This window comes from Alternaria alternata (assembly GCF_001642055.1).
Source record: "Alternaria alternata strain SRC1lrK2f unplaced genomic scaffold CC77scaffold_4, whole genome shotgun sequence".
Lineage (NCBI taxonomy): Eukaryota > Fungi > Ascomycota > Dothideomycetes > Pleosporales > Pleosporaceae > Alternaria > Alternaria alternata.
Window position 1 is genome coordinate 274,886 of NW_017306193.1, and position 25,986 is coordinate 300,871.

Sequence of the window (25,986 nt, forward strand, 5' to 3'; positions counted from 1 at the left end):
ACTTCAGGAACTCACACGTATATCCAATGGTCTGTGTAATCCTAAGAAATGCATAAGAGTTGCTACAGCTTAGACAGCAGAGTGGCTATATAACCTCCGCCTGCTTTGGCGCAATCTCTCGGGAACGTGCCTATCTTGCGAACGCTTAGACGAAGCTCGCGCATAGTCTTATATGTAATGATCCTGGTCTTTGGATTGCGCATGTGGTCAATGACACTGTAGAGGTTGACCTTGAGTGGGCGAAGCGCCTTTTCATGGTCAGCAGCCTACATCGGTAGTAATTGCAAGTTGGGATGCTTACCTTCCTGGCTTGTGTAACAGTACATGGGATGTGCTCAATACCCATCTCTCGACATAAGTACTGATAACACTCTAATTTATCGACATCGTTCGAACTCCAGTAGAACTCGACTTCAGTGCGAAGCAACGTGATCAGATTCTGACGTTTGGTTCGTCGATCCCAACCTTTGATGCGAGCCAGACGTTCGAACTCCTCCTTGAAGGGAGCATTTGGGTGGTGCACGAAGTCGGTGAAGTCATTCCATACCGGGTTTTCCCTACCTGAAGTGTTCGAACCGGTATCACCGTCATCTGTAGCCGCATCCATGGAGATACTCTGGTCGTAGTTGAGAATTTCAACGCCACCAGAAAGCTCATCTAGAGACTTGACTGTGTTGAGGGATAAAGCGGTGCACTGTGAGTCCGCGATTGATCGAGACAGTGAGCCAACGGAAATTCGAAGATATCCACCGTCACCAGACCGATCACTGCACAGCGACCTTACACTACCAAAAGAGTTTGCCCTTGAGGTGCGAGAAATGACTGAGAAAGATGACGCATCCGAATTGACAGAGAGTTTTCGCATGTGATTGGTGAGATCGGGGGTGTCAGTCTGACTAGCCAGATCCGCATCTGCAGTCGAACCCGTTGTTGCTGATCTGTCTTGATATATGCATTAGTAATTTATCTCGCTTGACACCCGTACTCTTCGATTCCACCTTGCATTACGAACATGGTGTCGAACGAAGTGGGCTGCACTCACTGTGAACTCCCCACGAGTATGTCTCGCTGAAGCACTTTTCCCAATGATAGCACCAATCCGGAATTCCACCAATCCATCCTTTCGCCTTTCCCAAGCGCGCGAACTCGGCTTTGGGTGAGTTGTTGAGATCAACGACATGACCAATATCGTCAGCCCATACTTGTAGAAGGGCTCTCTGGGTCTCGGAAGTCATTGTGACAGTAGCAGCAGTAACATAGACTGACTCAGGAGGGCTGTTGGGTTCTGGTGTCGCGATGTTTCCAAAGCGCTTTTGTCAGTGTGGTGGGGATCGCTTGACGAAAGTGAGTGAGACACGCGGAAGGTTAAAGCTACGGGGAACGCGTAAAGTAGCTGGAAGGCCGCTGTGTGGGTAAGTGAGGGGCTGCGTTTGAACTCTACCTAGGTTCCAAACCAACAAAACGCGCTCACACGTGGTTACGAATGCAGTGAGCCTATCATGGTTAGCGCTTAGAGCTGGAGTACGGTAGGTACCTAGATACACCAGGGCATTTACGCCAAGTGAGGGGGTTTGTACATCATCGAATTGTGAAAGAGCCACGAGTAATTTAGCATGAAGAGGAAAGACTGGTGTACTCATCGCTCGTACTAAAGTATTATATCGCTTGAGTTTGATGACTTGCAAAGTGTCTAGCTCGTTCAAGAGATCAACAGGTACTTCTATGCCGCGACACATCCGAGCCACCCTAGCCACTCTTATTGCATACATTTCCCCTAGGAGTGCAATCTACACAATCTGATTCTGAAACAAACACGACTCGTAGCATTCGAGGTCGACCCTTAGACGGACTTCTTCGGCAGTGTCTTCCTTGGTTGTTTGGCCACGTGCGTGTTTGTATGCTTGCGCTTCTTGTTGTCAACTGCTGCATTCCCGTTGCCTTCACGTGAGACTCCTAGCGATATGATAGCGTCAGAGACTTCCTGAGCCTTTCGTCGGCTTGTAGCTGCGCGAGTACGTCCAAGACTGTCAACAAGCGCAGCAGGCTTCTCAGGGATGACTCTGAAAGTTGGAAGATCGGTGGAAGCATCGCTTTCGTCTGCGTTGCCATCCATACTGCCGTAGGCGAAACCGTCTAGAATATCCTCTGCGATGCTATCTGCTGCCTCGCTCTCGGGTTCTACCTTGCCATCGTAGTCGTCTTCCTCCTCAAGCTCGTCGTTTTCCTTCCAGTCTTCGTAGATCTCGAAGTCAGGGTCAGCATATCGTTTGGTCGCTGCCTCAAGTTCTGCCTCTTCGCGAGCGCGGTCGAGCGTGATCTTGAGTGGTTTGATGGGGAACCCCTTTGGCTGCCGCAGCTGTAGTTCGTTTTTGCGGTAGCGAGCTTTCGGAGCACCATAGTTCCAATTCGTGTTTCTAAGGATGGGCATCGTGAGCTTGCTACTAGAGTATGAGCTTGGTGTTAAGACGGTATGCTGGAATGCGCCTACTTGTTCGCTGATCCACTAGAAAGTGCAGCAGGATCTGAAAGCGCTGCGCCTGAATCCACACGAGGCTCCTCGCGCGTCTTCTCTGGTACTGCTTTAACTGGAACCATAGTATTATGCGCTACCTCTGGTTGATTGTAGCCACACCGATACTTTGGCAAGCGCCACGAGAAAATCGTCAAAAGGATGTGAGCAGTAAGATGATGAGTGAGGATCGAGAATAGAACTGCCAAGCGAGCCGATACACAAGGAGAGTCTCGACTAGTTGTCGCGTAAGATTTTGCAGCAAACAAGATGGGTCGACACGATATGTCTCAATCAGAGCGTCGTGATGAAGGTGAAAGTGAATGCGAACGTGGGATCGACGCTCTTGTCTGGTATATTGGCCTGTCTTCGAACTGAGTGAATGAGCGTGAAGTGAAAGGGAAGGCATATAAAGTATAGTCCCTCCTGCCAATACTACTCGAGCCTGTGGTTGATATACGCATAACATGGTGATCAGGAAAGAACACTCAAGGGTTGCTGATAGGCGTTCCTTTCATACGTCACCAGGGATCCTAGCTTCCAAATATGAAGCTTGTGCTAGCTTTTAGTACATACATAGGTGACTGTTTTAAAGCTCTGTCTACTCGCGGAAGCCCAGTGTAACAAAGAGTTCACATCTTCTGGTATTGTTGGTGAGCCAGCTAGCCGTGTAGCAGATTTTATCGGACGTGTGTTGTTTTGTAGAGCTGCCAAAAGGAGTTTGTTAGTCACGCATGTATGCTCATGATGTGTATGATCTTAGTAAACATAACGAGGTATGAATGAGACTGAGTCGGAGACGTTGGTGTTGAGCCGCGCAAGCTTGGGTGTATTTCGATGGCTGAGCGCGACACGCGAGGTACGCGAATCACTTCCCAATTCGCCAGCGCCCTCCGGACTTTTAGCTTCGTATTGAACAGTTGTCAAAGGCCATGACAAGTAATCGCATTATCCATGATCAGCAACGATACACACAAGCATGTTTTATGGGCTTGAGTTCAGGTAGGGGCGAAGACAGTAAAGCTTCGCTATTCAAGTTTGCCATCAAAGGTATCGCTTTCCAATAAGGTCCGCGTATTCTTCTCCTTTGTGCTGTGGTTGAACCATCGTGTGTGAAGAAAAGGGAAGCTTGGTGCAGCTCAAGCAAAGGCTCACTCATATTGCACTTGTGAAGAAGACGCATCTATCATCCAGCTGAATCGAACATTGACAAGCTTGTAGTGAGCTTGCCGCACTACGGGAGTTACACGCTGGGCTACGACACCATCAGCGTACGTACCGTAGGCTCCCGGCACTCGGCTGACCGCGGTCCAGCCGTGTACGAAGATACTCCACAGTCCATGCGATCAGTTTCCACTGTGCAGTCATCCCCATGCGCTGTTTCATGCAACGTCGTCGGTATGTCGAGCTCGCGCGAGTTCCTTGGGACGGTAGCTACATAGTCCAGATTGCGTGAGGGAGCTGATGGCGAGGGAGTGACAGAACTTTCCCCTAGATCATCTGTAGTAGTTCTGGTATGGTTGTTGTCCATGACAGGTGAGGCAGTGCTGGAGAGCTCCGGCGTTGGTGGCGCGAACTGTGAGCGCACAGATGTAGCTGTTTGCCTAAGGGAACACGTCTCAGACTCCAACTCACCCGTCCTGCCATAAGCTTCCATTTGCGCAGTGATCTTTTTCAGCTTTCGAATATCGCTTTTATATCCTTTGATGTCAAGCTTGAAGAGAATGATCTCCCGGACATAGAAGTCAATTTCATTTTGCATACTTTCCATCTGCACGTCCGGAGTGTCAGTAAGAGTCTTTCCCTTCTTCTTAGACTGCTCTCTTCTCAGGCGTTCGTGGAGTCTGTTCATCCACCTATCGATATCTTCCCGTCTGGCAAGCGAGGTGAGTTCAGGCAACGAGTCATCCTCCGTGGCCATGTGAAGCTTCATCGCCGCATGTCGCCTTATTTCTGCTTGCAACAAGAGTTTGTGATGCTCTAACTGCCTCTCCACGGCGCGAAGATCCCTATCCTTCTCTTCAATCAATGATTCGCGGTTCAAGACTGCATTTCGAAGTTGTTCCATGTAAGTATCTGTTCGGCGTGCTTCTGGTGATTGATCCTGTATCTCCGAATGAATAGCAATTTTGTTGTGATCCCGTTCAAGCCGGATGTGTGTTTGCCGCAGTTGCTGTCGCTCTTTTTCCAATTCCGCAATGTAGAGATCCTTCTCTCTGACTTGATCTTGCAGGCGCTCCATGTGCGCCACGAATGCAGCTAACGCCGAATTTTCTTGAGAGTCGAGTTCCGAACTGACAATTGAAGTGCCGGGGAACACTGTGTTTGTGTTTATACAAGCACCAAATGTTGCTTGGTTTGCGTTTGATGGTACGTGGGACTTGGGAGGAGAAAGGTCGAAAGGTGATTTATCGCTTCTCAAATTCGAAAGCTGTTCTTCCGCGTCTAGTCGCTTTGTGTTCGCAATCTCAAGACGGCTCTCAAGGTGATCTATGGTATTCTGTAGAGCTTGCATAGTTTTTGCAAGCCTGTCGGCATGCGTTGCCTTATCTTCAAACTCGGCACATTTCATCTCAGTCATCCCAAGTATGTTACGAAGTTCCCTTTCGCTTTTCTTTGATTCATTCAACTTCGCCATCAGAGATTCGATTTGCTGTTGAAGAGCAACATTGTTCTGTTTGTATTGGTTGAGCTCGGGAAGTAGATTTCGGGTTGTCGTTTCGGGTCTGCGGGTGCTGCTTAGCTTCCGCTTTAGATTCTCCTAGTATTCTAAATCAGTCATACGTCTCACATGCAACATGCGTATATCCCTACCATCTCAAGGCTGGTTTCCAAGCGTTGGGGCGATTGCTCTTTGTTCTCAGGTTCGATCGGACTGGCAGATATGGTATCCACTATAACTTGTGCGGTTTCTCGAATTGGCGTGTGCGGTGTTCCTATGGTGTCCAGGACAGTCAGGGCATTATTACTTAACGCTGGGTACACTTAGCAAACTAAAGTGGTGGTTGATGCCACAAGCACACAGCACAAATAACCCCTGTTGATCGATCCAACGCAGTTGGAAGTAGCGTCTTTAAAAGGCGGGAGATCGCAATGGTAGACTTGACGAGAGTTGGTGCTTACCGTGATGCAGGCCGTGCTTGCTAACCTGCTCTTCGAGCGTTCGAATGTAATTCTTCAAAGACGCAACTTCTGCCGAGTGTGATTCTACAAGGCTTGCAACGCGTGACTCGCACGACAATCTCAAACTGGTAGACTGGGACTGGAAGATCGAGATTGTTTGACCTTGTGTAGCAATGGTCGCCTTGAGTTCTTCGATATGCCTGCTCTGTGTTACTGAGGGGTTGGACGCAGAAGATGCCTATGTATAGTCAGCATTTGGGTATGATATACACTGGGCGCTTGAAAAGGCCCGATATCGACTATTGCAAGGCAGAACAAACTGCATGGTGGACGTAATGATCAGGATTTGTGCAACTGCCGCCCGCGCGACATTGGGAATGTGAAACATGTCACCGCCGCTATTCGTCTTACAGGCTTCCAATCCGGGGATACAACAAGACATTGCCAGCGAAAGGTCTGATGCCATGGCTGCATGGCAAAGCAGTATATCTAACTCAGGCATATGTCGTCGCATTAGGGTTGGAGATGGGATACAAAGAACTTCTGAAACTGTTTCGTTATGCGGTGTTGTTTGTCCAGTAAACACACGTCTATCGAGAAACAAACAGCACTCACTTCATTTTGACGGTGTCGGCGGTTTCCAACATCCCGGTCACCCACTCTCTTCCCCTGACCAAGCCACCTCTGACTGGGACTTTGCATGCCACCTTTGTTCATCGAGGCTTTTCCGTGCGTGGATGAAAGAGAAGTAATCAAATCCGGTCTCGAACGTCCCCGCTTTCTGGCCTTACTCGAGGTTCTGCTATCGGCCTCCGTTAATAGATCAACTTGGGTGGCTTTGGCGGACTGAAGTTCATCACCGCTGGGGATGGTCTTCATTATGCTGTATCGCGAGCTTAGTTCTGGAACGGACCGGGTATGGTTCAATTGTGCCGGAACCAAGTCCAACGCGTCCAAAGAGACACTCTCGTGACTCAAATGCTTATCGGGCGGGTGACTCTCCCTCCTAAAGATCTGGGTTGTCGGTCGTGCAGATACAGGAGTTGAAGATGATGGAAATCCTTGATTCTCTAACAAAAGAGAGCCAGGTAGCTCGGCAGGTAACTCTGCAATTGAAGGGACCGAGGCAGAACGTGGCCGACAGGGAAGGGGTTTTTGCAGTAAAGATGTGGACCTCGAGCATGGACTGGTGCTAGGTACTGGCGAGCGCAGCATATCGTTGGAGGAAGAATGTAGGATGGTCGCAGCACCAACAACGGCTGCGTTATACTGGGATGTGACAGGACTGCAGACATTTTGCTTGTCGTCTGATGGAAGGATGGTAAGGTTCGCTGGCCGCAGCTTTTCGACTCTCAGAGTGGTCTAAGAGAGATGGTCAGTGAATGGTCAAGCTCCACAAGACAGGCGCAGACGTCGGATTGTATGTAGAGGCAGATTGCGGTCTACATGTTGCCTTGTTTTGCATGAGACGTCGTCGTATTTGCCAGTACACTGTCTTCTTTTCCTGGACATCATCCTACCTTGGGTTCATAGTCATTGGGCTCGGGCTCGATTGATTGAATCGCCAGCAGCCCTCCTGTGCGATAGTATGGCTCTGAACTAGACTGGCGTTTCGACCAGGACAGAATGCGCTTGGTCGGCATCGCGCGATGTTTACGCACCCCGCGCTCAGTAGTAGTAATTCAACGTAGACATGAAGATGAGATGAAAGCTCGACGCGCTCGGGCTGCAGTATGGTGCGAGAAGAGAGGTCAGACAAAGACGCGGTGGCTAGAAGGTTTGCAGCCACTTCAACGGTGGTTTGACTATGTTTGCAAGGCGTCCACGTTGGGTTCATATCGCCCGCTGTCATGTTTCGGGGCTGCAAACCACGCCGTACCTACCTGGATCCGGGTGAAGACGCTGCTGACAGGGGCCAAATGGCCCGACTGGCGCAAGAGACAAACGAGTGCTCCTTGCATGTCGTATAGGCGCCTTGGAGTCCCATAGTGGCGCCGTCTTGTACGTGCAGCGAATAGACGAGATGAGGACGAGGCGCGATAGCGCGACGCCGTGACGAAAGTGCAGGAAGCTTGGGCCTCTCTCTTGTCTGGGGAAGTCGCGACCGAACAGCTCCAATCCTTAGCCGACTATTGCGTGCTAGTTGCAATCCTTTCTGCTCTTTTGTGCAAGCCCACTGCTAATTACGGTGTAATGGTCTAGCCGGCTATCACCGCAGTGCAGGCGACTTGGCACAGCCCCCAGGAAGCCCGTTCACTGAATCCACTCTGCACTAAGGAAAAAGTTGGGATCGTCATTGCGCCCCCAACCACGACACTGCGCCCCCACGGTTTTCACCATCCGGCCCCAATATGGCGAGAGACTTGTCGCCGTACAGTGCGCGACGACTGCTTACGCAACAATTAGTCCAAGGAAAGACTGCCTCGCCCCCAGCAGTCTCAGGCGGGAATCGAAGTCCAAGCAGCTTCTCGAAACATGGGTCAGAACGCGTCGGGAAAGAGCCTTCGATAGCATCTGGTCGCCCATCGCGGAGTAGATCGAGGGAGAGGAAGCCCAGGCACCTATCCAAAGACGACGAACCAAAGGAAGCGGCCACCGAGCCCAGCGCTGTTCGCAAGCGGGAACAATCCCCAGAACCATACAGGAAGCCGCGAGATTCGTCCAGAGAGAGGAGACGCGACGGCTCGAGAGAGCGGAGAAAGGACCGCTCCAAGGACAGGCGACGCGACAGGTCACGAGACAAAAGACGAGACAAATCAGGCGACAGAAAGAAAGATCGTTCGAAGGACAGGCGGCGCGATCGCTCACACGACAAGGACAGAGGCGGAGACAGGCACAGGAAGCGCGATCGCTCCAAGGACAGACACAGCCGGCGAGATCGCTCGCGCTCCAGAGACCGACGACGAAAAGACAGGTCCAAAGAAGGCCGACGTTCACGCTCGCCTATACCATATCGTTCCCGCAAACCGCGTACTCGCTCGCCCTCCGCATCTACATCCCCTCCGCCCAAACGTCGCCGACGTACACGCTCCCCATCGCCTTCGCGCTCATCTTCTCCACACAAGCGAGTTAAGAAAGCGCTACCGTCGCAAGAAATCTCCTTTCGCGGGCTGGACGACTCCGCCCAACCACCCTCGAAATATGGCGGCGCACCACCTGACAAGGAGAAACCCAACTTCAAGCCTACTGGCGCGCTAGCTAAAGCTGCCAACCGCGTAGAAGGCACCAAGATCTCCCTCAAGTACCACGAGCCACCCGAGGCGCGAAAATCACCCGCTTCGCAACCCTGGCGTATCTTCGTATTCAAGGGCGATGATGTGGTAGATACCATTGAAATATGGCAGAAGAGTTGCTGGCTACTGGGCCGATCACATGAAGTCGTCGACTACGTCCTTGAGCACCCCAGCTCGAGTGGACAACATGCAGCCATCCAGTTCCGGTACATACAGAAGACGATCGAAGACGAGTTCGGCGTGAAGAGCCAACGAGGAAAGGTCAAGCCGTACATTATCGACCTGGAAAGCAGTAATGGCACGGAGCTGAACGGCGAGGATCTCGAAGCGAGTCGCTACTTTGAGCTCAGAGACAAAGACATAATCAAATTTGGAGGGAGCGAGAGGGAGTACGTGGTCATGCTGCCACAAGCAGATGCTAAGTAGGAAAGGACAACGAAGATGACGAACGCAGAGAACGCTAGCATCACTGTGATGACACATGGTCATGTTCCATAGCAGTCTCTGTCTGGAAGAGAAATAAATACCAAAGATAAATTACTTAACAACCGTCACACTGATCCTATTGTTACTAGTTTTACCATGGAGAGTGTATCCTATAGACATTCTGGCATTGCTATATATGTTTCCTTCGAATTGATAGGTAGGGGCCCAGCTGTATCGAGTACCGAGCTGTGGATGGCTATGATTGAGCTTCTACAGGGCTTACTTCGAGGAGTCTCCGTGCCATGATCTCATCATCTCGGAACGACTATGTCAGAGTTGGCTGCTCAACTTGTCTTGATGATGCAATGGTGAATGTTCAGACGTTGAATAGCAGCGTGCAATCAGGTTCAGGGTCCAGTGTACGACAAGGATGCCGCCCCTGCCGACTTGGCAGGAACGGCCGTCATCAGGCTCCCCACAGTTCGTGTAAGGCGGAGACACCATGTTGCGCGTCCAGCTGCTTCGTTTCTTTTAACCCCCTTTTGTACTTAATTTTTGTAATACACCATGGCGCTTTTGCGACGCTATGGGCTCTACACAGTCCTCGCCGTGGGCTTCATCTACATGCTCTGGTCGCTCAGCTTCCCATACGAGCAACCTGGCGACGCGCCCATAAACGGCAACCCACACCAGCAGAGCCAGCAACCACAGAGAAATCAAAAGTACAAATCCTTTAATTGGGCAAAGGTGCCCTTTAAGAATCGCATCGAGAACCTCACACCGCTACCGACCGGCGAACCGAAAGCCCTACCGCCGATACAGTTCAGCTTTGGTCAGGAGGATGCTACGGCCAAGAACATCCGCGAGACAAGAAAGGAAGAAGTCAGGAAACAATTCCTGAAATGTTGGAAGAACTACAGAACCTTTGCATGGATGCACGACGAGATACGACCCATAAGTGGAGAAGTAGCCGACCACTTTGGAGGATGGGCAGCCACGCTCATCGACGCGCTCGATACGCTGTACATAATGGGCTTTGAGGAGGAGTTCTCTTCCGCCATCAAGGATATCGAACGGATCGACTTCGGGTACACCGACTTGGATAGAGTCAACGTGTTTGAGACCAATATCCGACATCTGGGTGGCTTGCTGTCAGCTTTTGAGCTAAGCGGAGACCAGAGGCTACTAAACAAGGCAAAGGAGGCGGGCGAAATGTTATACCATGCATTTGATACACCCAACCACATGCCGATCACACGATGGCAGTTCCGTGCCGCGGGCGAAGGCAAACCACAGGTCGCGGATGAGCAGGTCCTACTCGCGGAAATCGGAAGTCTGACTATGGAGTTCACGCGTCTTTCGCAGTTGACCGCCGACCCGAAATGGTATGATGCGGTCAACAGGGTGACGAGGGTTCTTGAAGAACAGCAAGACAAGACAAAACTACCGGGCATGTGGCCGATCGTTGTCAACGCTCGAAAGGCGGAATTTACCGGTGATAGCGGGTTCACTCTAGGAAGTATGGCTGACTCAACGTATGAGTATTTTGGCAAGCAATATGCCTTACTCGGTGGCCAAGATCCCATCTACCGCAAGATGTATGAGAGAGCTATGGACACTGCATCTAAACACGTCTTATTCCGACCATCCACTCCTGAAAATTCCGATATGCTCATGTCAGGATTCGTCCGCGCTGAAGGTGCCCATCCATACCTGGATCCGGAAATGCAGCATCTGGCTTGCTACACAGGTGGTATGTTCGCTCTAGGTGGGAAGATGTTCCAGAATAACGAACACGTTACAATTGGTCGTAAGTTGGCAGACACGTGCGTATGGGCGTATATAGCATCCCCGTCAGGTATCATGCCCGAAGTATCGCATCTTCTCAAATGCGCAAACACGACGACCTGCGTATGGGATGAGAAAGAATGGTTAGAGGGTATCGCTTCCCGAACGTCTGAAAATGCAGAGGAGAAGGATCCGATCAAGAACATCGCAAACCTTCGCCTGCCAAGCGGCTTCACCAGTATCGATGACAGGAGGTACATTCTCAGGCCAGAGGCTATTGAGAGTGTGTTTGTCATGTACCGTATCACAGGAGAGCAGCAATGGCAGGCCGCCGCATGGGATATGTGGACAGCTATTCAGCGCTCTACCGACACTGACATTGGTAACTCAGCGTTAGTAGACGTATCGGCCGACTCCCCACCGAGGGCGGATAGCATGGAGGTAAGTCATCTCGTCAGACAAAATTGGGCATACACTAACACACAAACAGAGCTTTTGGATGGCGGAAACGCTAAAGTATTTCTACCTAACGTTCAGCGAGCCGAACGTCATCAGCCTGGACGACTGGGTGTTCAATACCGAAGCCCATCCATTCAAGATCCCGAAACCCAAGGCAGCGTAATACCCGGCTGAGAATACAGACCATGCACACTGTAACACGTTCCTTTCAGCATCTATTGGAGAATATACATTCATAATCTGTCCGACCATCTTCATAAATTCATTAACAAGCTGAGCTCTTGCTCGCCTCTCGCTTCCTTCTTATATCATACACCGTCATTCGTTGCTCCATCGATTTAGTGTGTACCGTAGTTTGGCCCACCGATGCCCTTCTCACCAGGCTTGTTAGCGCTGGGGTCAACGCCGACATTGGAGTTTCCGCTGTCTGAGGCTACAGGGGCCTCGCCAGGCGCGTTGTCCTCTTTCGCAGCGGGTGCGTTGGATGCGCCGAGACCCTTGCCTGTCATAACTGTTAGTATACCATTTCATGGAGAAAGCAACATGGAAGAATGAGCAATCGGAAACGTACTCTCAGCCTCTTGCTTGTTGAATTTGTCCGAAGCAGCGTTGCTCTGGCCGGGTGTCTTGGAGTGAGGCATGTTGGCTGTTCGGTTCTTGGTTGTGTGTATTTGAAAGAGGATGTGAGGTTTGATTTGAGGTAAAGTGTAATAAGAGTGACTTTTATTTCAATCAGAGGACATGTAAATTTCCTCTCTTTTTGTTTTGGAAACTTCTCTTAGCTTAATTTCGTGGTTGTGATGTCACTTTGTTCATGATATCATCAATGTGGTGTTAGGATGGGAAAGGGTCCACTCTAGTGCTAGATGCAGGTACGAGATCGCGATTGCGCTACGGATCGATCCCGTGTCGGAATCTACTCATGAGATATGTCAAGTATATACCTTGTGATTCGGTGGGTAAAGTGGATATATCAGACTTTCGACAATAAATGCTCATCGCTATCTCACACGCTACCAAAACCCATCCATAGCCAAAAAGACCTTCCAAACATCCAAAATCTCATGCAAGCCTCAGAAAACGTCAAAGAGGAAACGCTAAACGCCAATCCATGCACATCAAGACAACTCCTTGCCTCCCTCCTCTTCACTTTCAGTACGTCAACATCTTCTGCCCACCTTTACCATCGTGGCCCTCGCCAGGCTTCGCAAAGCTACACCACCTATCCTTGATGGACACAACTTCATATGTACCCTCCTCCTGAACAGGAATACTCATAGTCATCTCATGACTGATTTCGGTCTTGATCTCCAGCACCTTGCTCTTGCGACCCTTGTTTGCGTTCGTGCTTCGTGTGTAGGTAAACTCAAAAGGCGGCGTACCCCAGAACTGGAACTCTAGATCCGTACCGCCACCCTCGTGGATGTCAATCTCATGGACTTGGCCTCCGGAGAGACGAACGGAGGGGATTGGATGTATGGTTTTGGTTAGGTCGAGCGCTGCAAGACACTCTGAGGCGGAGTCGCGTACACCAGTTATGGTAAACGTTCCTGGAAGTTCGGCGAGACGGCGGAACGTGGTGCCTGGGTTGGAGGCCTTGCGCTCCTGCTTCTCAAAAGTGTAGTACACTGTAAAAGGACTCTGGCCGCTGAGAGCGAAAGATAGACGCTCGCCGACACAAAAGTCCTGTCGGTCTTCGAGAGGTGTAGCAGTGGGCGCGTCATGAACGCTGATCTGGACACGAGGACCACCAGGCGGGGGCCGGAGGGTACATCCACGCGAGTCGCGAACTTTGCGGATGGATATGGACGAGTGACCCAGGTGCATCTTGCGGTGCTCGATCTTGAGGTCATACTTGTTCGTAGGTATGTTCTTGTGCACGCTGATCTCCGGCTTAGGGGTACCTTGATGCTTGATCTCCACTTCCAGGTAGAATGGCGCAACGCCTTCTAGAGTGATGGGAATGACTTCTTCACCCTCTGATTCTCGAGAACAGTAGCTGTATGTCTTTCCAGGTTTGTCGAAGCGAGCACCAGGGCGCGAGTAGACTTGCTGCTGGATCGTAACAGGCGAGAAGTGCTTCTTCGAGTGATCATACCTGGCATCTGCGAGTTTGAGGAAGGTGTACTCGTAGGTACCAGCCTTTGAGGTTTCCGATCGAATCGATGCAAGACCACCAACGGTGTGTAGATCCTTCTCGCTGACGGAAGCTGTTTTTCCTTTCTTGTCCTTGTATTCCTGTCGGTAGGAAATGTCAAAAGGAGCGTTTCCTACGAGATGATTAGTATTGACAACATATGGGAGAGCTAGGATAACTTACCAGTCAGGGAAACATCAAACGAATCTTCATCGCCCTCGCATACGGCATCTTTGATGTACTTGCTGCCTTCCAACAATGCAGTACTCTCAGGAACACTGAGCGAAGGACGTGCCACCCAGGATACATCAAATTGGTCGGCCTTCTCATCGACCAAACCAGGACAAACAGAGTCCTTGACGGAGAGCAGCTGGTATGTACCGTCTGTCTTGACGTCGAGCCATGAGTTGGGATTCTGGAAACTGTCCTTCTTGATCTCCTTGGTCTTCAAGTTTTCGTACTCTAGCAGCCAAGGGCCGCTTCCAGTAAAGCGGAGGGGTAATCCGACTTGTCGGCTCTCCAGAGCCAGTACAGATTGCTTGCCTTCAATGTGCCCGAAGTAGGCTTTGGGTCGTTCGTGACGTACGTTGACTCTAGCTTCCTCCTTGAGGACCTCTTTGCATTTGGACTTGTCGGTAACGCCCGTCAAAGCTACGACGTATTCGCCGCCGCTGCTGAGCTTGTCTGTTCGTATAACGTAATGCGCGTTCTCAGTTTCGATGGCACGCTTCGTACGCTTGCCGTTGTGAACAATCTCGTATTCCAGCTTCCAGGGCGCCTCACCAACGAAACCAACGTCGAACTCTACCACGTCATCTATGCAGGCTTGCTTAGGTCTGCTGCTCTCGATAAAGTGTGCTTGTGCGGAAGGCTTGACGTCTTGTTGAAGTTTGATGTTGTTCAGGGACCGCTCTTTGTAAACAGAGTCGCTAATCGTCTTGAAGGTATATTCGTAATGACCGGCATCTTGGGGGGTGAGATCAATTGTACTGCGGAGGCTTGCGATCTGGATCGGTGGCTTCCTGATTTCTCGGCCATTGTCTTTCTTCTCAGAGTAGGTGACCAGGAACGGCGGGCTACCGACAAAATCGAGGCCGACGCGAAGACCAATAGGATTACCAGCACATTTATCAATGATGTCTTCGCTGTCTAGGGTCAGATCCGGCTCAGGTGGGTTCTGCAGCAGGCACGAAGTAGGTTCGAAAACTTCGCCGTCGCAGAAGTCGGTCGACACAGACTTGATGGTGTATAGACCTGCGACTTTGATAGTAGGTTGCTCGCCCTTTCGCATAACCTGCTTCTGCAGCACGGCATCTGGGCTATGGTATCCGTCCGCGATGATGTTCTCTTGGGGTGTGAACAAGTACTCAACGGTGTGCGCACCGTCGATTGCGTTTTTGCCGGTGGAACCGTACTGGACTGGCAGGCGAGCGGCTTCACCTTTGGGTACTCGAAGCGGGTTCTGTGGACTGCAACCCCTGAGAAAAGCTGTAGGGCGCTCATGAACCTCGAACAGTTGACGAATGCCCGCAGCCTTGGGCCTTGGACGCTCGTCATCATCGACGTTTACATAGCTTACGAAGTTTCCAAGTCCGTCCTGCACCTCTTCAATCTCGTACTCCCATGAGCCACTAGTCGTGAGCGATTCGTTCAGAGGTACTAGGACTTTGTGCGAGCGTGCCCATGATATGTCTTCACGCCCGCTCTTGACCAGTGCTTGCGATGTGTGTTTGGACAATGGTGAGATAGCATCGTCCGGCTGCAGGTTTTGGAACTGGGATCCGCCGCGAGGCTTTCCGTTCACTATAAGGCGGTATTTGACATTCATAGGCGGTGTGCCCTCGACTTCCAGCGCCACATTGGATAGATCGCTACGGCAACGATCGTTGCCAGTTGGCTTCACGCGAGCTTGTGGGCAGGTAGCCACTACAACGTTGGTTGATCGCGGTCGCACCAAAAGCTTCGATTGATCTGTAACCTTCTTCAGCAGATACACACCTGGCTTCTTAATGGTATAGGCTAAAGTCAACGGATCGTCAGGGTCTGTTGACTTCTGCGTCTTTCTAGCCCTCTTCAGCATAGTCTTTAGTTCGCTTTTCTTGACGATGATGGTTTCGTTGACGTTCGTATCGATATCGATGCGCAAAATCTCCATTTCGTGGGGCTCGGTCTGGTTGATCATGATGGGTATCTCCAGTTGGGTGACGGACGAGTTCAGACAGAACGACTGCCTGTCTGGGTTCAATACTGCGGATCCCTCAGGCAAGATGTTGACAATCTGCTTTCCCAGGATGAGAGAGGCGTTGTGGAGGATGGCGCCAGGCTTAACGCTGCGTTCGCTGATGGCCAATTCACTATCCCACAAGAAGCCCACCAAGCCCATGAGCCATGCCTGTACCGGTATGCCGATTCTAAACATGAGCATGACATCCAAGCCCGCGTGTAGCACAAACAGGAGGAAGGCAGCGCCATTGCCCCATTCCAGCCAGGGAATCTCCAGAAGCGGCACGCCGAACATGAACAGCACATCGAAGAAGCACCATTTCAGACACAGCCATAGCGACTCATCCTCCTCGACGGCCAAGGTATAGAAGTCGTAGGTCCGGTATGCCCATAGGGCGACGTAGAGGGCGAAGACATAGAAGCGCTGTTGGGCAGGATCGAGGATGTCTGAGGGTATCAGGGGCCCTGAGCTTGATTGTGCGGGGGCCTTGGGCAGATCTGGTAGCGGCGATTTGATGTTGGGTCGCGGGGTGGTGCCATTTGGGCTCTGTAGGCCGGGAGAGCGGTTCGTGTTCTGCGGTGTTGATGGGAAGCCTCCCACGCCTCTCCGAACCTGCGGTGTGCCGTTCATCGCACCCAGAAGTCAAGACTTGGCTATATCGTGATCATGGGTTGAAGGATGTGACGGGAGTGACGACGTTTCCGGCCGGCGTCGATCGCGTGTGTTGCGCTGGAGGGTTTGTCGGTGGACGTGAAACCATCAAACAAACATTTACCTAGAGCCTACGCGACGAGCGCGACAAGGATGCGGGCTGCGGCGTCGTCGACCAATCAGAGCTCGATGACGCCGAGTTCGTCACGTGTTAGCACCCCGACCTCGACCACCACACTGCCCTTTGCTTTCACCTCTAGTTTACATTATTCCCAGCTCGCTTCCTACTGTTTCCTCGAGCCACACAGTTGATCAAAGTACTGGTGCTTCGTCTGCAGGTCCTCCATCACAATGCCAGTCTGCTTTCCTTTCCTGCAACCGCCCAACGTCCACATACACACCTGAATCACCTTAACTCTGATTTACAACCCACGATAAGATCCTCTCAACCCGAATCGCCCAGCATGAAAAACAGTTCCCCCTCCCATTTCAAGGCAGGCTCTGAGATTAAAGATGGGACACAGCAACAACAACAAGCAATGCCAAGCAAAGACTCAGTAGACCAAGCTGCTGAAGTAGCCCCTTCAATCATAGAAAAGACCAAAGACGACCCTACCGCTGAGCCGTATGATGGCTCCGGATCTCCGAGCAAGATTTCCAAGGTATCCCCTTCCAACACCAAGAAGCGAGGCCTGCCCGAACCTGATACAGCTTCCGAGCCCATCAGTAAAAAGTCAAAAGACTCACCAACGCCACTGTCAACCCAGAACGGCGCCGTAACAGCACCTGTATTCCCCAGTTCACCCGATATGCCTGCAACTGCTTTTGACAAAGCGACCTGGCAAGGATTCTGCGACATCGAAAGTGAACCCGCCTGTTTTTCTGTCATCCTGCGCGAGATGGGTGTTCGCGACGTTACTGTACGCGAAGTGTTTAGCATGGATCCAGACTTCCTTCTCGACAACATTCCCCAACCCATCTACGGCTTCATTCTCCTTTTCCACTACCGCGAATTTGGCAACGACGGCCAGGCCACGGAGTGTCCCAAGGACGTCTGGTTTGCTAACCAATTGCCTGCTCAGAACAGCTGTGCGACACTTGCCATGATCAACATCCTGATGAACCAGAGCCACGAGGTTGATATACGTATTGGAGAGCATCTAACGCAGTTCAAGGACTTCACACAGGACTTGACGCCGTATCAGCGCGGCGAGGCCTTTGCGAGCTTCGATTTTGTAAAGAAGATTCACAATTCTTTTGCGAAGAAGATGGATATCCTCGAGGGGGACAAACATCTCAGCTATAAAGTCAAGCGCGCTCAGCGCACCAAGGCCCAATTGCTGTCTGAGAAGGCCAAGCCTACCAAGAAAGGAAGCAAGTCGCGTCGCGCTGCTTCTGCCGATACTGTCGTCAGCAATGATAGTGCAGAGAGCGTTGAAGACAACGCACATCACTATATTGCTTTCGTACCTGTTGGAAATGAAGTCTGGAAACTGGATGGCCTGGATAAGCAGCCAACGTGTATGGGATCTTTTGATCCCCAGCAGGGAGAGACGTGGTTGGAGTCAGTTTCCAACACAATTTCTGCCCTCATGGCAGCTGGAGATGACGACTACGGTGTTATTGCGCTAACACAGTCTCCTCTGCTCTCACTACGCAAGAACGCTAGTCTGACGATTAACACTCTCTCGCACGTCGACGCACGCCTCGACAACGTCTCTACTGCTGCATCGCAAGACTGGAGAAACCTTGTTGACACAAATGAACAACCGCCTGACCCTCACATGCTAGGCTTCCAGGAACATCTAGCCGATAGCCCCATTTCTCCTACTGTCAAAGCGACCATCGACAGCGAAGACTTGACTCAACTCCTCGCTCGCCGTAGTTTATTGCTAGCGAAAGCTAATCAACTAGCCGTGAATATCATGATGGAGATGCAAAATGAAGCAGAAGAGAATCTGAAGGCTACGCAACGGCGGTACGACTCTGGTCCAGTCATCAAGAAGTGGCTCGAAATGTTGGCAGAGAATGGTTTTCTGGAGGAAAACCTAGACCGCTTCATGCAAGGGAAAGGAAAGAAGTGAGAGAGTGAAGATGCGGCGATTATTTCGCGGCAATTACATTGGAGTTTTAGAAGTGTTACATGCTTGTCTTTCGCTTTTCAATTTAAGCTCGACAGGATTAGGCTAAGCATAAGAGTGTAGTGTACAATACGATGACGCTCGATCATCAACATAATAAATTAATAATACAATATATTTGAAAGTTTCAACTTTTTGACTCGATTCCAGCGACATCTCTAGTCCTCTGGATATTCGTCTCGCACATTACTCACAAAACAATGATCTGCATCATCCCAGCGTTTGAAGTGACGGCCAGCAAGTTTCAGCAATGCTTCTGAAGGGTATGTGTCCGCACCAACAGGCTGAATGTTCTCAGCAGCAACATAACGAACAGATTTGTCGCAGACACTATAGGGGTTAGCACAATACAATAGAGGCAAGACAAGATGAACTTACAGTACGTGATAGAAAGCCTGGTTCCTGCCATTTGACAGAGAATCCACACGCATGTTCTGGATCCAATCCTCGTTGGCGTCACAGACAACATCCCAGCCTGTGATGACACCCTCATACCCGTAACGCTTATGTTGAAACAATTGGCCTACTTTGAACGCGACGTCCTGCGTGCGCTCGGAACGATGAATGATAGGCTTACGCATTGCATCGACCTGGTGCATGCTCTGCACGAATTGAAGCAATCGGTGGCCCTCTGGCTGATTGTAAAACATAGGGATGACGTAGCGTGATAGCAACGTCACATCCCATGGGTAGTGCATCTGGAAATGCTCGAGCAGGTACGGCAGATATTGACGGCGCCGGATTGCCGTATGGCTTGCATTAAGATTATCGTCATTAGGCCCCAGTAGCAGCATGGCCCAGATTGTTGCGTAGAAAGCGTTATCCATGTCTGGTTGTGAGTTCATCCACGAGGCCTCAATTCTGCGCGATCCAGCTTCAGTCTCGCGGATTGTCTGGACAGAATTCATGATATTGCGTGCGGTACGCATCACCATTTCTCGAGTATTGGTATCACTAAGGAAGCCTCGGTGTTCGCTGCTGGGAACACCCATGTCGCGTAGAACCCGCTGAAGATCGCCTTGTCTCACTTCGGAAGAAGAGCGAAATGGGTCCAGGTACATGTAGTCGAGCTCTGTCGAACTTGTCGGTTTGTACTCGCCATCAAGATTATAGTTTTTAGGCGCGTAGACAAGTGTGTAGACATGGAAGAGGAACCCGCAAGGTCGTGCATCAAGGCCGATCCGTTGTGCCACTGCGCAGTAGATGGCAACCGAGATGAGGGGAAGAGATTGGTGATTGGCTGAGCGTATGACAAGTCCAATGAAGGAATTTCTGAGGGCGCGGTAGGATGTGTCCGTGACACCTTGGAAGCCTTGGTCGCGGAGGTAGGATGCCAATGTTGAAGCCTGTCTTCGAGGACTCCAACTGCGGAAATCAGGATATGTTTCTAGCAGTCGATTGGCTAATGCAGTGATATCCTCGGCCACCACGTCAACGTCAACATCCTCTCCAACTCTTGCGAATACGTCGTATGCGCCCAGAGCTCTCTCGATGGATATGTCTTTGCCGTTGTGCAAATCCGTCCAGACTTTGATGGCGACCTCGCGGTGTATGCGCTCGAGTACGGCATTGGCGTAGTAACGTCTCGCTAGAACATCCTCTGTGTCGTCGGGGCATGCGCATTCCTTCAACAGCGTCTCCTTTGCATCGTATCCGAACTCTGCGATTTCGTTGATGCACCGTATGCGCTCTTGTTGACTAGTCACAATGTGATTCAACAGCTTTCTTGTGTGGCGCTCGATGGTGTGCTTGGTCATGTACAGCGCGCGCCAGTCGACATCAGACAATGGGGCTGCAAACTTGGCGATGATGTTGTGGCGAGAGTCCCATGTCTTGAATTGCGACTTGCATAGATGTCGCCAGATGATGGGCGCATCGGTAGTGAGCTCCTTGATGAGCTTGTTGGTCTGCGAAACGGACGCGAGGGATCGTGGGTCGAGGTTTAGAAATATGGCTTCGAGGATCTCGGTCGGCAGGCCAGTGAAGGAGGGGCGTTCCATGCTGATGGTGGGCTAGCAGCCGTTGCAAGTTTGCGGGCTGAGGCAAGTCGACGGCTTTCGAGCAAGAGTCGAGTCGCGGAGGGAGGCGTCAAGATATGCGAGAGCGCAATGATGAATAGCCTTCAGGCGTGGCGAGGGCGCGTAGTATGATGTCCCGCGGCGTCAACATTGGAACATGGCCGCTGATGCGCGCATTGCTCGCTAACATGGACTAGCCTCGGCAGCTAAATCGCGATAACGCACCTCCAACGCCTGTTCTCTATATCGTTTCGCCGCTCAACATATACACTCGCGGCTGGACGAGCATGGACTGAACCAAACCAACGTCTCATTCCTCAAGCAAGTCAGATACGTCTCAGTCATATACAGAAAACGAATGTAGTCAAACTTAAAATTCCATCATCTCAGTAAACCATAGAACTTACGGTACTCTTGATAGTAGCAAAGTTTCAGCAGGAAGAATGAGACTTAATAACCCCGCCAAAAAAACATACGCCCGTATCGTACGTAGTTTAGACTTGTCCATGCTGACAGCTGCATAGCAAGTCACCGGCATGTAAAGTCATCATTGTCAGCAGAAGTTTCTTGGCGAACCTCCGGCGGCTCCCAGCGGAAATGAATCGCGACACGCTCAAAACAACTATGGACTCATTGTGATCAGTGCGAAAGACACGATTCAAGCACGGCAGTCAGACAAGCAAAAGTCTCACATGTTTTTTTCCACATTTGGTCCGGATGGCGCGTAACCGTTGCCGAAACTCGCTCTCCGCGAGCCCCGATCTGCAGCCACAGTTGATGTCACTGCCGCACCGCCGCATTCATTACCATAAACATGACGCCCTAGAACCGAACGGTCTGGCTCACTACTTTTCCTCCCTTTCTTTTGGCCTGGTTAACCTGCATCCTTACTTTTCCTATCATATACCACCATGGCCGACCTCAGTAGAGTAGAGTCGATGCAGTACCCTGCGGGGCATCTTTCTCATCTTACCGAGAACCAGCAGGCCCAGCTGCTTGAGTTCAAAAACATCTGCCAACAGGCAGGCTATTACACACCTGCAGCCGGGGGGAAGCAAGCCAGCCATGACGATGAGACCATGCTGTATGCGCAAAACGCGAAGTTAGTAAATTTAGCGGGGCACTGACTGCTTACAGGCGCTACTTGCGCGCGCGTCGTTTTGTTCCCCAGGAAGCCTTTAAGCAATTCAAGGACACGGAGGACTGGCGGAAAGAGAACAAGCTAAGCGAAATCTTCAACACTATCGAGATCGAAGAGTATGAGCAAACGCGCCGCCTGGTAGACAGTCCCGCAAACATGCGCTGTTGTCCTGTCTGACAGCCTCACGTAGTACCCGCAATGGCTCGGCCGACGCGACAAACGCGGCATCCCTCTCTTCCTTTTCGAGGTCGCACCGTTGAACTCGAAGAACATCTCCGCTTACGAGAAACAACTCGCCAGATCAAAGACGACCATACCTAATGTCGCAACCAAGAACCTGCGCCTCTTCGCCCTGTACGAGTCGCTCACAAGATTCTACACGCCACTATGCTCCATGGTCCCTCGCAACCACCCGGAGACGCCCATCTCGCAGAGCAACAACATTGTGGATATCAGTGGCGTCGGGTTGAAGCAGTTCTGGAATCTGAAAGGCCACATGCAGGATGCTTCCGTGCTAGCCACGGCACACTATCCCGAGACGTTGGATAGGATATTCGTATGTCTATGAGGCGTTCTGGGAATGACTCAAGTTGGACTAACAGTGCCACAGATCGTCGGAGCGCCTGGCTTCTTTCCTACCGTTTGGGGTTGGGTCAAGCGTTGGTTTGATCCCATCACCGTCTCCAAGATCTTTATCCTCTCCCCGCAGAACGTCTACTCCACACTCTCCCAATATATCGATCACGACAACATTCCGAAGAAATACGGTGGCGGTCTCGATTTCGAATGGGGACAACTGCCAAACCTCGAGCCAGCCATTGAGGCGCAAATGAAGTGGGAGAATCCAAATACCCAGGACGGGCGCAAGACGTTCCCTATCGGGCCAATAAAGTGGGAGGAAGGGCAGGATGGTGAGATGCAAGCCTGGGGTGTTGGCAGTGAAAATGGAGCACCACGAAGAAAGCTCATCTTCTCCATTCCGAAGCCTGTAGGATACAAACAGGGGGATTTAATGCCACCTACACCCGCAACACAGATCGGTGACCCTCTCACAACCGTGGGAACGGCTACGCATCCTCCCGATACCAACGAGCCAGATATTGATACGCCTCCCTCAGACACCGAGTCGCGCCCTTCCATGAGCTCACCACCAAATACCACAACCCTACCGATCCGCGAAGGCACATCCGAGGCACGATACGAGCAACAGAACCTTACACACGCATCGGGTCAGCTCGCAGATGGAACACCCGACGCAGCAGTTGTCGACCATGGACATGGTGACAAGACAGTTACGATGGAGCCCAACACTGTGGGTCAAGCACCGAAAGAGGTACCACTCCCTGATCGTGAAGAACCCGCTGCTCCGGGCTATTTAGACCAAGCTAAACAAGCTGCTATATCAGCCTCCGCTGTAGTCACTTCCACTGCTACTTCTGCTGCAGAAGCCGTAACTGGTGCCGTTGGCGGGCATAAGGAGGAGAAGGTTGAGGAACCTGAGAGGGTGAAGAGTCCACAGGAGCTGGAGATGGACCGTCAGATTGACGCGACAAGTGCCAAGGACGTCGAGGCGTTTCTAAGGGCTAAGACTGCTAGCGGGGGTCACATAGTCAGTTGAGCTCTTTCCATCGTTGAAACATCTTGTACGTAGAGTAGAGGTTGGATAGATGACGAACTATTGATACCACACTTCAAACAGTGCATTGCTTTCCATGAAAACTTGGTCCACGCAGAAAGTCAGTTGACCACTATCAGGCAGACCCAACAATAAGGTTTCGATTGTGTACACAAACGTAAGAAACGCTTCAGCTACCTCCGCCATGATAACAACCATTCCACAACTCATCTATGGAGGTATGTGTCCAGCTCAAAACAATGATGAGAACATTTTCAATAGTCTTGCCCGTAATCCATGAAACCGACCCCTTATACACCTGACTCATGATTAGCAGTGCCAATACGCAAGTACTATAGCTCGCTTCATTATCTTCTTGGAGCTCGGTTGTCCGGAGGGTGGTTGTCAGTCCAGATATGTTTGCTATTATAGTGACGCGATCGAACACATGTTTGCAATCTCGCCTCTTCATACCAGAGATGGTACTCTGGTTTGCGACATAATGTGGCGACATCCTGCAAATACAAAGAAAGAAATGATGAAACCCACCTAGTAATGTTAGTATATGTAGAGTTTCTTAACAGTTTACAAACATACCGGCATAATGGTGAACATCATATCCAGTCCTACTTCCATGAAGGTAGCCATCAGCAATATCGTTGATACGTATGCCATAGGTATAGGGAGCCCGAGTATATACTTCGTGACTGTAGGATATCGTTGGGCAAGGTATAAAGTGCATACGTAGGCATAAGCACCTAGGACGATAATGGTGAACTGCAGATTTTGTTAGATCTTAATAAAGGTAAAGGTAAGATCAACATACCGGCAGAGCTAGAAGCTCGTAGATGTACTTGTGTATCTGTTCTTGAACACCGTAATAGACGTATTCAATATATGCTGCACCAGTGATCCATGCCGCAGCTGCGGCCGCAGTCAACGTCAAAGTGTCCTGGATGCTGGGAGGTTCCAAGCTGCTTTGTCTGTCGGTCTTGTAGTCGTCGTTTTCGATCTTGCGGTACGGTGGTGGTGGTTGGTGGTGCATATTTAAATGATGTCCTGTAAAGGTTGTTATAATAGGTAAGAGAGACACGTCGAGGTTTCCAAAACTGTAGAAGAAATAGCAACCTCGCTACCAGATAAAGGAACGTACCGTCCCACTTTACTCGAACGAAGTGGGCTGCACTTACTGTGAACTCCCCACGAGTATGTCTCGCTTGAGATCGCTCGTAGATCTTGCGCATATGTGCGATGTGCTCATCTCGATCCGTTGCATCACCTTAGTCGATGCACTCTTGGTCTATTCAGAGGTGACCGGTCTTAGCTTCAAGAGTATCGTATTGCAGTGCTCGATAGATAACAGAAGGAGGGCAGTGTGGCGGACGGGCTTCCGTACCATTGATCCAGACTCTGATTTCGGGTGTGTTGAATTGAGCTGCAAGACCCTCAGGTTGTGCCCAAGTGTAGGACACGGCAACATATGCCCAGCTGGGATGGTAATCTACTTTCTGTGTAAGGCGCAGATGAATCGTGTTTCCCAAGGGTTCAGACTCAGGCTTATCCCGCAAAGTGAGAAATTGAAGGGGAATTCGCGTGTCGGAGACTGTCTTCTTATATTTTGTCTCGAGATCTGTCAATGCTGTTTGAAGAGCTTCGGCACTGGAGTATAGTTCGCCAAACATTTTGTCAGAATCGAGCTCCATTTGTATGTTGTTGGATCTTGAGAAGATAGCAGAGTGTAAAGAACAGTCTGGTCGCTATGAGGACGATGTAGTTTAGCCTACTGGAGACTGTGAATCACTCCCGCGCAAGGCTGAGCTACGATACGGAAGTATTCACGAACTTGACCCGGCAGCCACGCTATCGTCTGCAGTATTCCCACATTCCGCAAGGCTATGCCCCACATAAGTTTCGTTACTCAGGCACTGCTGATCGGAAAGCCAGGAGCCAGAGTCCTCTCCCATGTCTCTGGATGTGAGGAAGATGCTCGTGCCTGGTGCGCTTTAAAGCCCCACCAAGCTGCGCATAGATCTACACCACGAGGCAAGAGCGAATTTCTTCAGCGTGACCGACAAAGGCATGCCCAAGAGGAAAAAAGCCCTCATACGACCGTTCCATCTCTCAATGATTGCGCGAATATGCTACTTCCGCTGACACTTACCATCAGCCCACTAGTTTAGCACCAAATTAGCATAAGACACTGCCACGCTAACAGTCCTCCAAACCTCAGCTCCGAATCCCCGTGTAACCCACGCTCCCAATACAGCAGATTACCCATCAGACTCTGTAACACCTACCCAAATGATGCCACAAACACCGCGTCGGCTGTCTGAACACAAGATCTGTGCATCCACGCAGTCAGCTTGTTAGCCTCGTGCTACATAACGAACAGATTCAGTGCTAGTTAGCGCCAGCGCGGACACGGTGAGGTACTGAATTCCATGTCATCGCGCAAATGGACGCGTGGTATGTTACAACATGGGCACGGCGTGTGGTTCGGGTGAAGATTTCCGGGTGGCTG

The 25,986-nt window shown here is 50.9% G+C and overlaps 13 protein-coding genes across 13 annotated transcripts; 5 read left to right on the forward strand and 8 right to left on the reverse strand.

The window, feature by feature from the left end:
- Window positions 1–207: 207 nt before the first annotated feature.
- On the reverse strand, window positions 208–1,235 carry CC77DRAFT_1005901 (hypothetical protein; the record flags this gene model as incomplete). The annotated part of the gene is made up of 3 exons (XM_018523379.1): window positions 208–216; window positions 302–942; window positions 1,043–1,235. 3 exons carry the CDS (start codon window positions 1,233–1,235, stop codon window positions 208–210), a joined length of 843 nt encoding a protein of 280 aa, XP_018389076.1.
- A 605-nt stretch (window positions 1,236–1,840) lies between these two features.
- Window positions 1,841–2,917, reverse strand: CC77DRAFT_1084052 (hypothetical protein; the record flags this gene model as incomplete). The annotated part of the gene is made up of 2 exons (XM_018529395.1): window positions 2,489–2,917; window positions 1,841–2,438 (listed from the first exon to the last, which is right to left on the reverse strand). The coding sequence occupies exons 1-2, from the start codon at window positions 2,593–2,595 to the stop codon at window positions 1,841–1,843; spliced, it is 705 nt and encodes a 234-aa protein (XP_018389077.1). The 5' UTR covers window positions 2,596–2,917.
- Window positions 2,918–3,594: 677 nt separating this feature from the next.
- On the reverse strand, window positions 3,595–7,695 carry CC77DRAFT_617367 (hypothetical protein). Its single transcript, XM_018532463.1, has 5 exons — window positions 7,153–7,695; window positions 6,248–6,994; window positions 5,633–5,870; window positions 5,324–5,484; window positions 3,595–5,270 (listed from the first exon to the last, which is right to left on the reverse strand). Exons 1-5 carry the CDS (start codon window positions 7,273–7,275, stop codon window positions 3,765–3,767), a joined length of 2,775 nt encoding a protein of 924 aa, XP_018389078.1. The 5' UTR covers window positions 7,276–7,695; the 3' UTR covers window positions 3,595–3,764.
- A 46-nt stretch (window positions 7,696–7,741) lies between these two features.
- CC77DRAFT_1017314 (SMAD/FHA domain-containing protein) lies at window positions 7,742–9,412 on the forward strand. The gene has a single exon (XM_018524386.1). The coding sequence runs from the start codon at window positions 7,984–7,986 to the stop codon at window positions 9,289–9,291; it is 1,308 nt and encodes a 435-aa protein (XP_018389079.1). The 5' UTR covers window positions 7,742–7,983; the 3' UTR covers window positions 9,292–9,412.
- A 446-nt stretch (window positions 9,413–9,858) lies between these two features.
- Window positions 9,859–11,701, forward strand: CC77DRAFT_928498 (seven-hairpin glycosidase; the record flags this gene model as incomplete). Its single annotated transcript, XM_018534060.1, has 2 exons — window positions 9,859–11,520; window positions 11,570–11,701. The coding sequence occupies 2 exons, from the start codon at window positions 9,859–9,861 to the stop codon at window positions 11,699–11,701; spliced, it is 1,794 nt and encodes a 597-aa protein (XP_018389080.1).
- A 175-nt stretch (window positions 11,702–11,876) lies between these two features.
- Window positions 11,877–12,179, reverse strand: CC77DRAFT_1058173 (hypothetical protein; the record flags this gene model as incomplete). The annotated part of the gene is made up of 2 exons (XM_018528099.1): window positions 11,877–12,040; window positions 12,110–12,179. The coding sequence occupies 2 exons, from the start codon at window positions 12,177–12,179 to the stop codon at window positions 11,877–11,879; spliced, it is 234 nt and encodes a 77-aa protein (XP_018389081.1).
- A 223-nt stretch (window positions 12,180–12,402) lies between these two features.
- On the reverse strand, window positions 12,403–16,658 carry CC77DRAFT_956312 (hypothetical protein). The gene is made up of 2 exons (XM_018535506.1): window positions 13,859–16,658; window positions 12,403–13,808 (listed from the first exon to the last, which is right to left on the reverse strand). Exons 1-2 carry the CDS (start codon window positions 16,527–16,529, stop codon window positions 12,691–12,693), a joined length of 3,789 nt encoding a protein of 1,262 aa, XP_018389082.1. The 5' UTR covers window positions 16,530–16,658; the 3' UTR covers window positions 12,403–12,690.
- A 139-nt stretch (window positions 16,659–16,797) lies between these two features.
- Window positions 16,798–18,787, forward strand: CC77DRAFT_1017317 (ubiquitin carboxyl-terminal hydrolase 2). The gene has a single exon (XM_018524387.1). The coding sequence runs from the start codon at window positions 17,015–17,017 to the stop codon at window positions 18,632–18,634; it is 1,620 nt and encodes a 539-aa protein (XP_018389083.1). The 5' UTR covers window positions 16,798–17,014; the 3' UTR covers window positions 18,635–18,787.
- On the reverse strand, window positions 18,742–20,829 carry CC77DRAFT_617459 (F-box domain-containing protein). Its single transcript, XM_018532464.1, has 2 exons — window positions 19,070–20,829; window positions 18,742–19,021 (listed from the first exon to the last, which is right to left on the reverse strand). The coding sequence occupies exons 1-2, from the start codon at window positions 20,689–20,691 to the stop codon at window positions 18,850–18,852; spliced, it is 1,794 nt and encodes a 597-aa protein (XP_018389084.1). The 5' UTR covers window positions 20,692–20,829; the 3' UTR covers window positions 18,742–18,849.
- On the reverse strand, window positions 20,804–21,336 carry CC77DRAFT_617547 (hypothetical protein). The gene is made up of 2 exons (XM_018532465.1): window positions 21,117–21,336; window positions 20,804–21,018 (listed from the first exon to the last, which is right to left on the reverse strand). Exons 1-2 carry the CDS (start codon window positions 21,245–21,247, stop codon window positions 20,916–20,918), a joined length of 234 nt encoding a protein of 77 aa, XP_018389085.1. The 5' UTR covers window positions 21,248–21,336; the 3' UTR covers window positions 20,804–20,915.
- A 284-nt stretch (window positions 21,337–21,620) lies between these two features.
- CC77DRAFT_928892 (CRAL/TRIO domain-containing protein) lies at window positions 21,621–23,468 on the forward strand (the record flags this gene model as incomplete). Its single annotated transcript, XM_018534079.1, has 4 exons — window positions 21,621–21,793; window positions 21,847–21,988; window positions 22,041–22,406; window positions 22,461–23,468. 4 exons carry the CDS (start codon window positions 21,621–21,623, stop codon window positions 23,466–23,468), a joined length of 1,689 nt encoding a protein of 562 aa, XP_018389086.1.
- Window positions 23,469–23,933: 465 nt separating this feature from the next.
- On the reverse strand, window positions 23,934–24,510 carry CC77DRAFT_1058178 (hypothetical protein; the record flags this gene model as incomplete). Its single annotated transcript, XM_018528100.1, has 3 exons — window positions 23,934–24,014; window positions 24,063–24,242; window positions 24,292–24,510. The coding sequence occupies 3 exons, from the start codon at window positions 24,508–24,510 to the stop codon at window positions 23,934–23,936; spliced, it is 480 nt and encodes a 159-aa protein (XP_018389087.1).
- A 15-nt stretch (window positions 24,511–24,525) lies between these two features.
- On the forward strand, window positions 24,526–25,248 carry CC77DRAFT_617566 (hypothetical protein). The gene has a single exon (XM_018532467.1). The coding sequence runs from the start codon at window positions 24,674–24,676 to the stop codon at window positions 25,133–25,135; it is 462 nt and encodes a 153-aa protein (XP_018389088.1). The 5' UTR covers window positions 24,526–24,673; the 3' UTR covers window positions 25,136–25,248.
- The last annotated feature ends 738 nt before the right edge of the window (window positions 25,249–25,986 follow it).

Coding starts and splice junctions, on each gene's coding strand:
- CC77DRAFT_617367 (XM_018532463.1), bottom strand. CDS start 7,275: ATGCCGACCAAGCGCATTCTGTCCTGGTCGAAACGCCAGTCTAGTTCA. Junction 5,871..6,247: donor GCCGACACCGTCAAAATGAA/GTGAGTGCTGTT, acceptor GACTATACATAG/GCATCTTCTGCGTCCAACCC. Junction 5,485..5,632: donor CAAGCACGGCCTGCATCACG/GTAAGCACCAAC, acceptor AAGTGTACCCAG/CGTTAAGTAATAATGCCCTG.
- CC77DRAFT_1017314 (XM_018524386.1), top strand. CDS start 7,984: ATGGCGAGAGACTTGTCGCCGTACAGTGCGCGACGACTGCTTACGCAA.
- CC77DRAFT_956312 (XM_018535506.1), bottom strand. CDS start 16,529: ATGAACGGCACACCGCAGGTTCGGAGAGGCGTGGGAGGCTTCCCATCA. Junction 13,809..13,858: donor GTTTGATGTTTCCCTGACTG/GTAAGTTATCCT, acceptor ATCATCTCGTAG/GAAACGCTCCTTTTGACATT.
- CC77DRAFT_1017317 (XM_018524387.1), top strand. CDS start 17,015: ATGAAAAACAGTTCCCCCTCCCATTTCAAGGCAGGCTCTGAGATTAAA.
- CC77DRAFT_617459 (XM_018532464.1), bottom strand. CDS start 20,691: ATGGAACGCCCCTCCTTCACTGGCCTGCCGACCGAGATCCTCGAAGCC. Junction 19,022..19,069: donor CAGGCTTTCTATCACGTACT/GTAAGTTCATCT, acceptor TAACCCCTATAG/TGTCTGCGACAAATCTGTTC.
- CC77DRAFT_617547 (XM_018532465.1), bottom strand. CDS start 21,247: ATGCCGGTGACTTGCTATGCAGCTGTCAGCATGGACAAGTCTAAACTA. Junction 21,019..21,116: donor TTGCTACTATCAAGAGTACC/GTAAGTTCTATG, acceptor TTGAGGAATGAG/ACGTTGGTTTGGTTCAGTCC.
- CC77DRAFT_617566 (XM_018532467.1), top strand. CDS start 24,674: ATGTCTCGCTTGAGATCGCTCGTAGATCTTGCGCATATGTGCGATGTG.